The sequence below is a fragment of the Sciurus carolinensis genome, chromosome 15 (assembly GCF_902686445.1).
Source record: "Sciurus carolinensis chromosome 15, mSciCar1.2, whole genome shotgun sequence".
NCBI lineage: Eukaryota > Metazoa > Chordata > Mammalia > Rodentia > Sciuridae > Sciurus > Sciurus carolinensis.
Window position 1 is genome coordinate 74818013 of NC_062227.1, and position 14129 is coordinate 74832141.

Consider the following 14129-nt stretch of genomic DNA (forward strand, 5'->3'; position numbering starts at 1 on the left):
TAAGAAAGAGAATAAAATGAATTGGACATCGTTTTCCTATGTTCATACATGAATACACGACCAGTGTAACTCATCATGTACAACCACAAGAATAGGACCATAACTAAAGTTATACTCCATGTATGTATAATATGTCTAAATATCCTCTGCTGTCATACATATTTAAAAATAATTTAAAAAGTGAAAAAAAATTTGATGTACAAAGGTCTCATAGTATTTCACAAAGAACATGAGTCATCATGAACCGTTATGGAAAGAGTAACATCAGAATCAACATAAAATTAGTAGTCATTATTTTCTTGAGAGTACTGATTTAATTTAATCAAAATAACTTGTTTTACAGTAACTTTGTTAATTTGGAAAATATGAACTTAGATTTTTATGATCCACTTTTAGATTATTTTGTATTTATGTCTGAATAAGAATTATAGCCATTGGAATTTCTACCACTCTGTATCACACACTTAAGTTTCCAGAAAATAGGAATCTTTTGAATTTAATGTTTTGAGTTTATCACTAGGAAAATAGTGTCAAACAGGTTTAAGTCAGGGGCTAGCAATTTTTTCTGTAAAGGGTCAGATAGGAAATATTCTATGCTTTGCAACTAACTATTTTTGTCTCAACTTTTCATCTCGACTACTGCAGCATGAAAAGTAGCCACATGCCATGCAGGGCTACACTCCAGTACAATTTTATTTCACCAGAACAGGTAGCAGGGCAGATCTGGCTCGTGGGCTTCTGTACCTAGTGTGAGCAGCACTTTGCTTCACTGTGTTGGTGACTCAGAAGGGTAACCTAATTCCCCTAACAGATGCAGAGGGAGAATCTCCATCTCCAAATGAGTCACTCTCTTTCAATTTCCATCTCAGTAAAATAATCTACAACATGGACAGTATGGGTCTACCCATTATAAATGGCAGACTCAGAATTCTTATATCTAGAAAACTAATAATTCTGTTTCTTATTGAACATATATTCCCCATAATTCTTACTTCAAAACTACTATTCTGTGTCATTATGTTAAAGTTTATAGAATGACCAAAAAATAAATGTTGAAAGATCACTCAAATGAATTAGTGACTACCTTAGAAACTTAGAAGTTCATTTTTAATACCTTTAAATAGGTTATTAAAAAGGGTAACATAAATGTCATTTATAACCATTCACGTATTATACTAAAATTAGGAGACTTTAAAAACATAAAAGACTAGTTATTTAAAATAATAATTTGCTTATTTTAGTGGGCATTATATGGAAAATATCTTACAAAAATAATTATACTGTACTCTTGGCATTTTTATGGTGTAAAAATAATCCTGATGTTTTGAGAAAAGATAATATTTGTATTGTAACTACCCAAGTCATCATATACACAGGATTCTATGTGTGAGATTTACCCAAGTATGGTACACATATGTCAGAAAACAGGCTGTTTTCTACACAAAAGAAAATTTATCTCGTTTTATAATCTTACCATAAGTATCTTCATAAAATAATAGGCTTTTCTTGCTTATTTTTAGGTGTTTTGAAATGTGTCTCAGCTTTTCAAAAGCACATTTTTGGAGTGCACCTCAAGAACACTGCAAATTCCTCCAACCAAGTGCCCTGGTATCTCTTTCCTGTGCCATGCCACAGTGGCTCAACCTTAGAGAATCTGCGTATCTAACTGGGAATGAGGATCATCTTCATTTCATCAGCAGAAAGACCGCACGCCTGTGAGAGCCTTTCTTACCAATCATTGCCGCCCAGCGCCTGGCCAGGGCTGCGGTGACGCAAGGGAGCGAGGCAGAGCCAGCTTTCCTCAGGAGTGCAGCCAGAAGGTCAAACAAGTGTGCCCACGCGCGATAAAACGCCGACATTAGATCTGCATCTGCAAAATTAATCACAGCGTTTCAAGTCACTAACACAAACAAGATTAAGAACCTTTCAAAATACAAACCCCCACACTTTATTACACTTAAAGTAAGAGGTGTGAGCTTGTCAAATGAAAACAACGTAGTTCAGCGCTGCCCAGGCCCTTCCTCTTGCCACTGCTCCTTCAGGATAGTTCCCTGGGCCTTCCTGTGCACAGACGCACTCACAAGCCCTCTTCCTATTAAAGTACACCACACGGCAGTCCACAAGTGTGACAAATGGACTGACTCAATTTCAGCACTACATACTGGGCACATATGTCATGTCACTTGTGCTACTTCTGTGAAAGTCAGGTTGCCTCCTATTTTCTTCATTCCCTCTAGTAGCCTTGTGCAGGGTTGCAAAGGAAAACATAAAGTACCAAAATCAAGGCAGTAAAGAAAGAAGAATTTCTCTGAAGAGTATTATTACCCCTCAAAGAAAGCTGTAACACAAAAGAGGATTCTGCAGCTTCAGCTGGGCCAACAACACAGCAATCAACCTTCTGGGTAAAGACACGTGTTCCCACCTCCGCACCTGAGTAAAAGGGAGCTGCACAACAGTGGCTACCTCAGGACTCTGCCACACCATCAGCACTATCAGTCACCCTTTGTCAAACTTCACTATAAATAAACTGAGGACTTACATCTAGGTATTTAATTATCCGGAAACAGCACTTTCCTAAGAGCCTGGCTTAGAGTAACACCTGGTGTTTCACAAGGGTTTTGTAATTGCTAGCTCTCTGAGGACTCTTGAGACCTCTTTCCTCACTACCATTCTAACAAAATGTTAATTACACAGATACGCTGTATATCTATTTAGGTACTATATATTTATCTGTACTTTATACCTAAAAAGACTTGAGTATAAAGTTACAGGACATAAGAATAGGAAAATATTTAAGTTTAAAGATAAACATTAAAAAGCTATTATTACTATATTTGCAAAATAACAATTTTTCATATTTTTAAAAATTTTTTTATTGTAAACAAATAGGATACATGTTGTTTCTCTGCTTGTACAAGGACTAAAGACATACCATTTGTGTAATCATAAATTTACATAGGGTAATGTTGTTCGATTCATTGGTGTTTTTCATTTCCCCACCACCCCTGAACCCATCTTTTCCCTCTATACAGTCCTTCCTTCCTCCATTCTTGCCTCCCTCCCTAATCCTAACCCTAACCCATACTCTAACCCTACCACTAACCCCTCCTACCCCTCATTATGTGTAATCATCCGCTTATCAGCGAGATCATTCTTCCTTTGCTTTTTTGAGATTGGCTTATCTCACAGCATGATATTCTCCAATTTCATCCATTTGCCTGCAAATGCCATAATTTTATCATTCTTTATGGCTGAGTAATATACCATTGTATATATACCACAGTTTCTTTATCCATTCATCAATTGAATGGCATCTAGGTTGGTTCCACAATCTGGCTATTGTGAATTGAGCAGCTATGAACATTGAGGTGGCTGTATCTCTGTAATATGCTGATTTTAAGACCTTTGGATGTAGGCCAAGGACTGGGATAGCTGGGTCAAATGGTGGTTCCATTCCAAGCTTTCTGAGGAATCTCCACACTGCTTTCCAGAGTGGCTGCACTAATTTGCAACCCCACCAGCAATGTATGAGTGGAACTTTTCCCCACATCCTCACCAACACCTATTGTTGCTTGTGTTCTTGATAATCGCCATTCTAATTGGGGTGAGATGGAATCTTAGGGTAGTTTTGATTTGCATTTCTCTTATTACTAAAGATGGCGAACATTTTTTCATATATCTGTTGATTGCTTGTAGATCTTCTTCTGTGAAGTGTCTGTTCATTTCCTTAGCCCATGTGTTGACTGGATTATTTGTATTCTTGGTGTAGAGTTTTTTGAGTTCTTTATAGATTGTGGAAATTAGTGCGCTATCTGAAGTATGAGTGGCAAAGATATACTCCCACTCTGTAGGCTCTCTCCTCACATTGTTGATAGTTTCCTTTGCTGAGAGAAAGCTTTTTAGTTTGAATCTATCCCAGTTGTTGATTCTTGCTTTTATTTCTTGTGCTATGGGAGTCCTGTTAAGGAAGTCTGATCCTAAGCCAACAAGTTGAAGATTTGGACCTACTTTATCTTCTGTAAGATGCAGGGTCTCTGGTCTGATTCCGAGGTCCTTGATCCATTTTGAGTTGAGTTTTGTGTAGGGTGAGAGATAGGGGTTTAGTTTCATTCTATTGCATATCGATTTCCAGTTTTCCCAGCACCATTTGTTGAAGAGGCTATCTTTTCTCCATTGCATATTTTTTGCACCTTTGTCTAGTATGAGAAAACTGCATTTATTTGGGTTTGTGTCCATGTCCTCTATTCTGTACCATTGATCTACCTGTCTATTTTGGTACCAATACCATGCCATTTTTGTTACTATGGCTTTGTAGTAGAGTTGAAGGTCTAGTATTGCGATACCCGCTGCTTCATTCTTTCTGCTACGGATTGCTTTAGCTATTCTGGGTTTCTTATTCTTCCAGATGAATTTCATAATTGCTTGCTCTATTTCTGTAAGGTACATCATTGGGATTTTCATTGGAATTGCATTGAATCTGTATAGCACTTTTGGTAGTATGGCCATTTTGACAATATTAATTCTGCCTATCCAAGAACACAGGAGATCTTTCCATCTTCTAAGGTTTTCTTTAATTTCTTTCTTTAGTGTTCTGTAGTTCTCATTGCAGAGGTCTTTCACCTCTTTTGTTAGATTGATTCCCAAGTATTTTATTTTTTTCAAGGCTATTGTGAATGGGGTAGTTTTCCCAACTTCTCTTTCTGAAGATTCATCATGAATGTATAAAAATGCATTGGATTTATGAGCATTGATCTTGTAACCTGCTACTTTACTGAATTCACTTATGAGTTCTATAAGTTTTCTGGTGGAATTTCCCGGTTCCTCTAAATACATAATCATATCATCAGCGAACAGGGAGAGTTTGAGTTTTTTTCCAATTCGTATCCCTTTAATTTCTTTGATTTGTCTAATTGCTCTGGCTAGAGTCTCAAGGACGATGTTAAATAGAAGTGGTGAAAGAGGGCATCCCTGCCTTGTTCCAGTTTTTAGGGGGAATGCTTTCAGTTTTTCACCATTTAGAATGATACTGGCCATGGGCTTAGCATAGTTGGCCTTTACAATGTTAAGAAATGTTCCCACTATCCCTATTTTTTCTAGTGTTTTGAGCATAAAGGGGTGCTGTATTTTATCAAATGCTTTTTCTGCATCTATCGAAATAATCATGTGATTCTTAACTTTAAGTCTGTTGATATGGTGAATGACATTTAATGATTTCCAGATGTTGAACCAACCTTGCATCCCTGGGATAAAACCCACTTGATCATGGTGCACTATCTTTTTCATATATTTTTGTATGCAATTTGCTAAAATTTTGTTGAGAATTTTTGCATCGATGTTCATTAAGGGTATTGGTCTGAAATTTTCTTTCCTCAATGTGTCTCTGTCTGGTTTAGGTATCAGGGTGATATTGGCTTCATAGAATGAGTTTGGGAGGGTTCCCTCCTCTTCTGTTTCATGGAATAGTTTGAGGAGTATTGGAATGAGCTCTTCTTTAAAGGTTTTGTAGAACTCAGCTGAGAACTAATCTGGTCCCGAACTTTTCTTTGTTGGTAGGCTTTTGATGACCTCTTCTATTTCATTACTTGAAATTGATTTATTTAAGTTGTGTATGTCCTCCTCCTTCAGTTTAGGTAATTCATATGTCTCTAGAAACTTTTGATGTCTTCGAGGTTTTCTGTTTTGTTGGAGTATAGATTTTCAAAATAGCTTCTAATTATGGTTTGTATTTCACTCGTGTCTGTAGTGATATTTCCTTGTTCATTCCAAATTTTAGTAATTTGAGTTTTCTCTCTCCTTCTCTTTGTTAGTGCGACTAAGGGTTTATCAACTTTCTTTATTTTTTCAAAGAACCAACTCTTTATTTTGTTAATTTTTCCGATTGTTTCTTTTGTTTCAATTTCGTTGATTTCGGCTCTGATTTTAACTATTTCCTGTCTTCTACTACTTTTGGTGTTGGTCTGCTCTTCTTTTTCTAGGGCTTTAAGCTGTTAAGTCGTTTATTTGTTGATTTCTACTTCTTTTTTTGAATGCGCCCCATGAAATAAATCTTCCTCTAAGTACTGCTTTCAGAGTGTCCCAGAGATTTTGATATGATGTGTCTTTGTTCTCCTTTACTTTTAAGAATTTTTTTATTTCCCGCTGATGTCTTCTTCTGTTATCCATTCATCATATAATAGAGTATTATTTAATCTCCAGGTATTGGAGAAGTTTCTGTTTTTTATTCTGTCATTAATTTCTAATTTCAATCCATTATCATCTGATAGAATACAAGGTAGTCTCTATTTTCTTGTATTTGCTAACAGTAGTTTTGTGGCATAAAATATGGTCTATTTTAGAGAAGGATTCATGTGCTGCTGAGAAGAAGGTATATTCGTTCTTTGTTGGATGTTATATTCTATATATGTCCATTAAGTCTAAATTGTTGATTGTGTTATTGAGATGTTTTCTTTATTCAATTTTTGTTTGGAAGATCTAACCAGTGGTGAGAGGGGTGTGTTAAAATTGCCTAGTATTACTGTGTTGTGGTCTATTTGATTTCTGGAATTGAGAAGAATTTGTTTGATGTATATGGATGAGACAATGGGGCATAGATATTTATGATTGTTATGTCTTGCTGATTTATGCTTCCCTTAAGCAGTATGTAATGTCCTTCTTTATCCCTTCTGACTAGTTTTGGTTTGAAGTCCACATTATCTGAAATGAGAATGGATACTCCAGCTTTTTTGCTGTGTCCGTGTGCATGGTATGTTTTTTCCCATTCTTTCACCTTTAGTCTGTGGGTATCTCTTTCTATGAGATGAGTCTCTTGCAGGCAGCATATTGTTGGATTTTTCTTTTTGATCCAATCTGCCAGTCTATGTCTTTTGATTGATGAGTTCAGGCCATTAACATTCAGGGTTATTATTGAGATATGATTTGTATTCCCAGTCATTTGACTCATTTTTGTTTTTTGACATGATTTGGTTTCTCCTTTATTTGGCTATTCCTTTAGGCTAGGTTCTTCCCTTTCCTGATTTGCATCATTGTTTTTCATCTCTTCCTCATGGAATATTTTGCTGAGAATGTTCTGTAATGCCGGTTTTATTTTTGTAAATTCTTTTAGCTTTTGTTTATCATGGAAGGATTTTATTTCGTCGTCATACCCGAAAGTAAGTTTTGTTGGGTATAAGATTCTTGGTTGGCATCCGTTTTCTTTCAGGGCTTGGTAAATGTTGTTCCAGGCCCTTTCTAGTTTTTAGGGTCTGGATTGAAAAATATGCTGATATCCTTATTGGTTTCCCCCTGAATGTAATTTGATTCTTTTCTCTCGTGGCCTTTAAAATTCTGTCTGTATTTTGTATGTTAGGTATTTTCATAATAATGTGCCTTGGCGTGGGTCTGTTGTAATTTTGTATATTTGGAGTCCTATAAGCCTCTTGTACCTGGTTTTCCATTTCATTCTTCAGATTTGGGAAATTTTCTGATATTATGTCATTGAATAGATTGTTCATTCCTTTGTTTTTTTTTTTCTAAACCTTCCTCAATCCCAATAATTCTCAAATTTGGCCTTTTCATGATATCCCATAATTCTTGTAGATTCTGTTCATGATTTCTTACCATCTTCTCTGTTTGGTCAATTTTGTTTTCAAGATTAAATATTTTGTCTTCAATGTCTGAGGTTCTGTCTTCCAGGTGTTCTATCCTATTGGTTATGCTTTCTATGGAGTTTTTAACTTGGCTTATTGTTTCCTTCATTTCAAGGATTTTTGTTTGTTTTTTCAGTATCTCTCTTTATTGAAATGATCTTTTGCTTCCCGTATTTGATCTTTTAACTGTTGATTGGTGCAATCATTTAATGCCTGCATTTGCTCTTTCATCTCTTCCTTCAATGCCTGCATTTGCTCTTTCATCTCTTCCTTCAATGCCTGCATTTGCTCTTTCATCTCCTCGTTTGCTTCCCTAATTGTTTTAATTATGTACATTCTGAACTCCCTTTCTGACATTTCTGCTGTGCTGTCATTGGGTTTTATTGATTTAGTATCTAGGTTTGTTTGGGACATTTTCTTCCCTTGTTTTCTCATATTGGTCAGATATCAGTGGAACTCTGAGATATTGCAGATTTCCTCTATTGGCTTATAGTGTCCCTGTAGATTTCCAGCATATCACCTCCCAGCCTTCAGTAGCCTGAAGTCTTGGAGGAACTTGATAATGCAGTGCTTCCGAAGAAAGCTGCCCCTAGCCCACTACTGGGTCCAGGGCTGGGGGCTGGTTCTGCATGGAAATCCTCTCACTGGGTGGTCCTGCTCCTAGAAGCTGGCTATAGACAGGACCTGCCCCCACCTGAGGGAGCCAGGCTGCTCGGGGAAATCCTCTCCCTGTCCTGCCTTGGTCCCAGAAGCCACCTGTGGACCAGGGCCCGCCGCTGGGTCCGGGGCTTGGGGTTGGCTCTGTGCGAAAAGCTCTCACTGGGTGGGCCTGCTCTGAGAACCTGGTTGTGTACTGGGCCCGCCGTGAGAGGGAGCAGGGTTTCTTGGGGAAGACTCTCGCTGCCCTGCCCTGCTCCAAGAAGCTGCACCCTGTCTGGGCCTGCCACCCAGGCCGAGCTTCACCCGGTGGGAGAGACTCACCCCGTGGCTCTATGTTGGTCCGAGTCTCCCATACCTCCCCTTCTTGAATCCTGAGTTCTGGAGTGACGGGAGATGCAGTCACCCTCTAGTCCGCCATCTTGGATCTCTCGCTAAATACCTTTTAATGTAATTTATTTACTTATAATATAAATTAGCAATTCATATAAATAAATAAGTTTTTATAAATTATTCAAAATTGTAATTTTACCATAAAAAATGATTTAAAAAGTTAAATTTCTTATAGAAAAACATTTTAGTTTTTCTTTTACCTTGTGCTGGATACTAGAAAATAATTCAATCCACTACTATATGTAAACCCAGATAATGTCAGCATTCCTCCTTTCAGAACTTGATTTAATTAAAGAAAAGTTAAATACTTTTTATATAACTAAATAATAAAGTACATATTACTTTTACTTAACTTCCAAAGACCAAGTCACACAGCAAAGCAAAAGGATCAATAAAATGCATCTATGAGGCAGCCAAGAGCAGTCAAGATGCTCAAACCATCTCTTGCCTTGTGACTCTGGGATCAAGCAATCCATCAGAAGTTCTCCGGGCACAGTCATCCATTCACCACAGCTTAGTAGCACTAATTTTGCACATTTCTTGTGTATCTTCCATGAACACCATGTCAAGGCTTCTCAGGGGATACACAAGAAAATCCAACAAGAGATAGTAAATGCAAAACAACAAGATGTGATCAGCAGAAGTGAGCTTTGGCAGTCCAGAGACAACTGTAATATCTAAGATTTTGTTTCATATCCTTCTTCCATGAATCAATCTCAACTCCTTACGGGTGAGATCACCTCACCTTCTTGAGACTGCACAGTCAAACCCAGTAAGCTTAGTTAGGCTAGCTTGTAGAATTTCAAAGTATGTAGTTACTGGTCCTCAAGCACTAGGATAATTTTAACATAGATGACATGCTGGCTCTGCTGGGTACCATAATACACTTCAGGTTTTCAGACCTAAAACCAAGCAAATCCATACAATTCAAAGGACAAAATAAGAATGAATTAAATGGCAAGAATAATTATCAAATGATCCAATTCCTTCATTTTACCCTAAAATTTAAACATTTAAAATTTTTCATTTTTCTAAAGAGCCTACACTGTTAATTTTCTCTATTACTAATCATTACATTCAATTTTTCTTCAGAAAATATTTTCCAATAATTTCAGAACTTAGGAAATTTTTGATATTATATGTGCTAAATTGGCTTACACCTGTACTTCACTGCAAATGACTTATTAGTAGGTTATTTGGCCTTAGCCACAGTTTATAAGTGTAAAGGTTAACCTGAATTGTAAACTTGATGGACTTAAGAGATGACAGAGATTAAGAGGCTTCTGGGTGTGTCAGTGAGGGTGTGCTTAGGGATGACAGGCATGTGAGACAGGGTACTGAAGTGGAGATCCTCCCTAGTGTGGGCAATACCATTCAATAAGGTGGTGGCTTGAATGAAATAAAAGTTGGAAGAACAAGAAAGCACAGCAGATTAAGTTCAATTCTTCTTGAAGGGGTTCTTGATTGCTGCTGCAATCACCTGAGGACACCATACTCTTCCTCCTTCACTCTTCCAAAGTGGACTGACTCTGCCAGTGATTCTCTAGAAGTTTCCAGAAGCCTCTGCTTTCAGGCTGGGGTAGCACCCTTGATTCCTCTTGTTCTGAGGCTTTCGTCTCTTGGACTGTGCAGCTACTGGTTCCTCCAGCTCTCCAGCCTACAGACAGACACTGTGGACTTCCAGCTTCTGGTCTTGTGAGCCAACCTAATAAATCCTCTTTTTATGAGGATACCCCTGTTGATTCTGTTCCTCTAGAGAACCCTAATAAGATAAGCATAATTAATACCTAGCCCTCCTTGTTCCTTCTAACATGACACAGAGAGCTTCTCATTTCAGCTAACAGCAGGGATGATCCTTTACTAAACTATATACCTGCCTTAAGTGGTCTCCTGGAACCACTTAAAACCATCCAAATACCGAGCATGGTGGTGCATGCCCGTAAGCCCAGTGACTTGGGAGGCTGAGGCAGGAGGATCACAAGTTCAAAGCTAGCCTCAGCAACTTAGTGAGGCCCTAAACAACTTAGCAAGACCTTGTCGCTAAATATTTAAAAAAAAAAGAAGGGCTAGAGATGTGGCTCAGTGGTTAAGTGCACTGGGTTCAATTCCTGGTACCAAATAAATAAATAAATAAATAAATAAAACCATTCAAACTACGAAACACATCATCCAAGCCTTCCAAAATACTACACACAAACCAAAAAGTAATCTTGAAGAGAATATCTGGAGCAGACTAGGATTTTTTTTTCCTCAATATGATTCACTTCCAACATACACTAAATATAAATAAATAAATCTTACCTAATTCATTGTTGATACATACAGTGAGAACTCCAATGATGTTATTAATAAGAGGTTTCAGAAGATCATCCTGCGTCACAAGGTTCGGGTCCACTAACAAACAGGATTGCAGCAGCCTGGACAAAGAGGACAGGTATTCCAAGAAAAAGGAAACCTGTTTGTAAAAGGAAATAAAATACAATGAAACATATCATGTGAAAAGCCCATCTCAAAATCTTTGCCACCTGCACCTCAGATAGAGAATCAATCTCCAGGATACACAAAGAACTCAAAAACCTTAACACCAAAAAAATAAAAATAAAAACCCAATCAATAAGTGGGCAAAGGAACTCAACAGGCACTTCACAGAAGAAGAGATATGATCAACAAATATGTGAAAAAATGTTCAACATTTCTAGCAATTAGAGAAATGCAAATTAAAACTACACTGAGATTCCATCTCATTCCAATTGTTATTCTAGAATAACAATTATCAAGAATACAAGTAAAAATAACTGGTGGTAAGGATATGGGGGAAAAAGTAATACTCATACATTGCTGGTGGGACTGCAAATTTGTGCAACCATTATGGAAAGCAGTATGGAGATTCCTCAGAAAACCTGGAGTGGAACCACCATTTGACCCAGTTATCCCACTCCTTGGCATATACCCAAAGGACTTAAAATCAGCATACTACACTGACACCACTACAGTAATGTTTTTATAGCAGCTCAATTCACAATAGCTAAACTATGGAACCAACCTAGGTACGCTTCAATAGATAACTGGATAAAGAAAATGTGGTCTATACACACAATGGAATATTACTCAGTCATAAAGAATGAAATCATTGTATTTGCCAGTATATGGATGGAACTGGAGACTATCATGCTAAGGGAAATGAGCCAATCTAAAAAAAAAAAAAAAACAGAAGGATGAATGTTCTCTCTGATATGTGGATGCTAACACACAATAAGGTGAGAAGGGAAGAATAGAAGTTCACAGGATTAGACAAAAGGGAAGTTCATAGGATTAGACAAAAGGGAAAGACTTTAAAATGAATTGGACATATGTTCATACATGAACATACCACTCATAATTCCATATCATGTACAACCATACAAATAGGAAGTTATAGTCCATGTATGTATAATATGTCAAAATACACTCAACATGTATATCTAACAAGAATTTTAAAGAAGAAAAAAGAAAGAAAGAAAAGCTGTTATGCATGGTGTTCCCCAAAAGCTCACGTGCCAGATAGCGCAAGAAGGTTTAGAGAAGAAATGATTGAGTTACAAAAACCTTAACCTAATCAGTGATCTAATCCTCTCATAGGGATTAACTGAGTGGTAACTGGAGTGGTAGGCTGTGGCTGGAGGAGGTGGGAAGTGGGGCGTGGCTTTGGGTACATATTTGTATCTGGAAAGTGAACTCTCTCTCTCTGCTTCTTAATCACAATGTAAGCTGCTTCCCTCCACCACACTCTTCCTTCCATGATGTTCTGCCTCACCTCAAGCCCCAAAGAATGGGGCCAGTCTTCTATGGACGATGACCTCTGACATTGTGAGCCCCCAAATAAACTTTTCCTCCTCTACAATTATTCTGGTTGGATCATTTAGTCAGAGCAGTAAAACAGCTCACTAAAACAGAAAATGGTACTAAGAGTGGGGTCACTGCTGTGATTACCCGTGACCACATGGTTCAGAAGCTTTTTGAGCTTTTTGGAATTGGTGAGAGGAATTCTGAGACGCTTAGCAGTGCAAGCTAGAAATGCTTTTAAATTGTTGTAAGGGAGCCTAATTGACCAGAATGCCAATAGGACTGTGATCAGTGAAGACCTGGCTCGAGAGGGTTCAGGAAAGAAGGATTCCATTGGAATTTAGAGTACAGGCCATTCCTGTTATGTTCTGGCTGAGAAGTTGTCTACATTTTGCCCATGTCCTGAGATTTTCTGTGAGGCTGATTTTAGTAATCAAGGGGGAAAAGATGTCTAGGCAGCATAGCATTCAGGTGGTGGCAAGGATATTGCTGGCAGCTTTTAGGAAAATTTATTGTGATAATCAGGCACAGAAAGCAGAGCAGAAAGGTCTAGAAAAAGTTAACTCCAAAGGCTGGAGTAAAACTAGGGCTAAAGGAGTTGCAGTTGTTAAAGACATTAGGTCACTAAAGAAATGTTAAAGACTTTGCCAGGAAACAGTAAGAATGATGGCTTGAGGGCATCTGGGGGAGAGGAGGGGCCGGCAAGACCATACCCATCTCAAGCTCAAGGGAGTAAAGGTGAAAATTCTCTTGAGAAGAGACCAGTGGGCCACCCTTCTTGCACAAGGGAGCCTAGGAGGTTGTTTCAGCGTGCTCAGTCACCCAGACCCTCAGAGGCTGCTGCAGGAAGGGTCTCTGGAAGCTTGGTTACTGCGCTAGATGGCTGCAGACCTTGATGTCAACCACTGATGCTGTTCTGCAGAAATGCAGGATGCTGGAGTTAGGGGATCATGAGGCTTCCACCAAGATTTCTAAGGAAGGCCTGGGAGGCCAGGCAAAGTGCAGCAGGGTCGGAGTCCCTGTGGCCACCCCCTGAGAAGTCAAAGTGTAAATATGTGAGGAGGAAGCCAAAGATGCAGTGGAGACCCCCATATTTAAGAAATACTAGTAACATGGGACATTGACCTAGAAGAGCTACAGGAAAATTGGGCAGAGGCAACTTGGGCTGCAACTACCTAGGCCACAGGAGTGGAACTACACATGCCCTCTGGAGAGAACACCGAATGCCATGTGCCCCAAATTCCAGACATGGAGGAGCTACGGGATTTGTTTGCCCAGTTGGATTTCGGTCTTGCTTTGTTCCTATCCCTTCTTTCTGTGCCTCTAATTTTGTGAATGGAAATGTTTACTCTGTGCCATTATACATTGGATACTTGTAAACTGCTTTTAATTTTACAGGAACTCATGATGCCTTGAGCCTCAGAGAAGACTTTGGACTTGAACTTTGACCAGTCCTGGAACTATTGAGACTATGGGGACTCCTGGGAATGGACTAAATGTATTTTGCATTGTCAGATGTGTGTGAGCTTTTGGGGGCCAGGGGTGGAATAAGCTCATATGTAAGACAATGTAAGAAGGTTCAGAGGAGAAATGATTGGGTTTTAAGAGTCTTAACTCAATCAGTGATTTAAT

The 14129-nt window shown here is 38.4% G+C and overlaps 1 protein-coding gene across 2 annotated transcripts in view; it reads right to left on the bottom strand.

Annotated features, from left to right (window-relative positions):
* Nucleotides 1-14129, bottom strand: part of Rttn (rotatin) — a 180533-nt gene that overhangs the window by 35071 nt on the left and 131333 nt on the right. For both annotated transcript variants that reach the window (XM_047526590.1, XM_047526589.1), the window contains 2 exons: nucleotides 10977-11130; nucleotides 1733-1870 (listed from right to left, as the gene is read on the bottom strand). In XM_047526590.1, the coding sequence (XP_047382546.1) occupies nucleotides 1733-1870; nucleotides 10977-11130 (292 nt within the window). The remainder of the gene's footprint in view (nucleotides 1-1732; nucleotides 1871-10976; nucleotides 11131-14129) is intronic.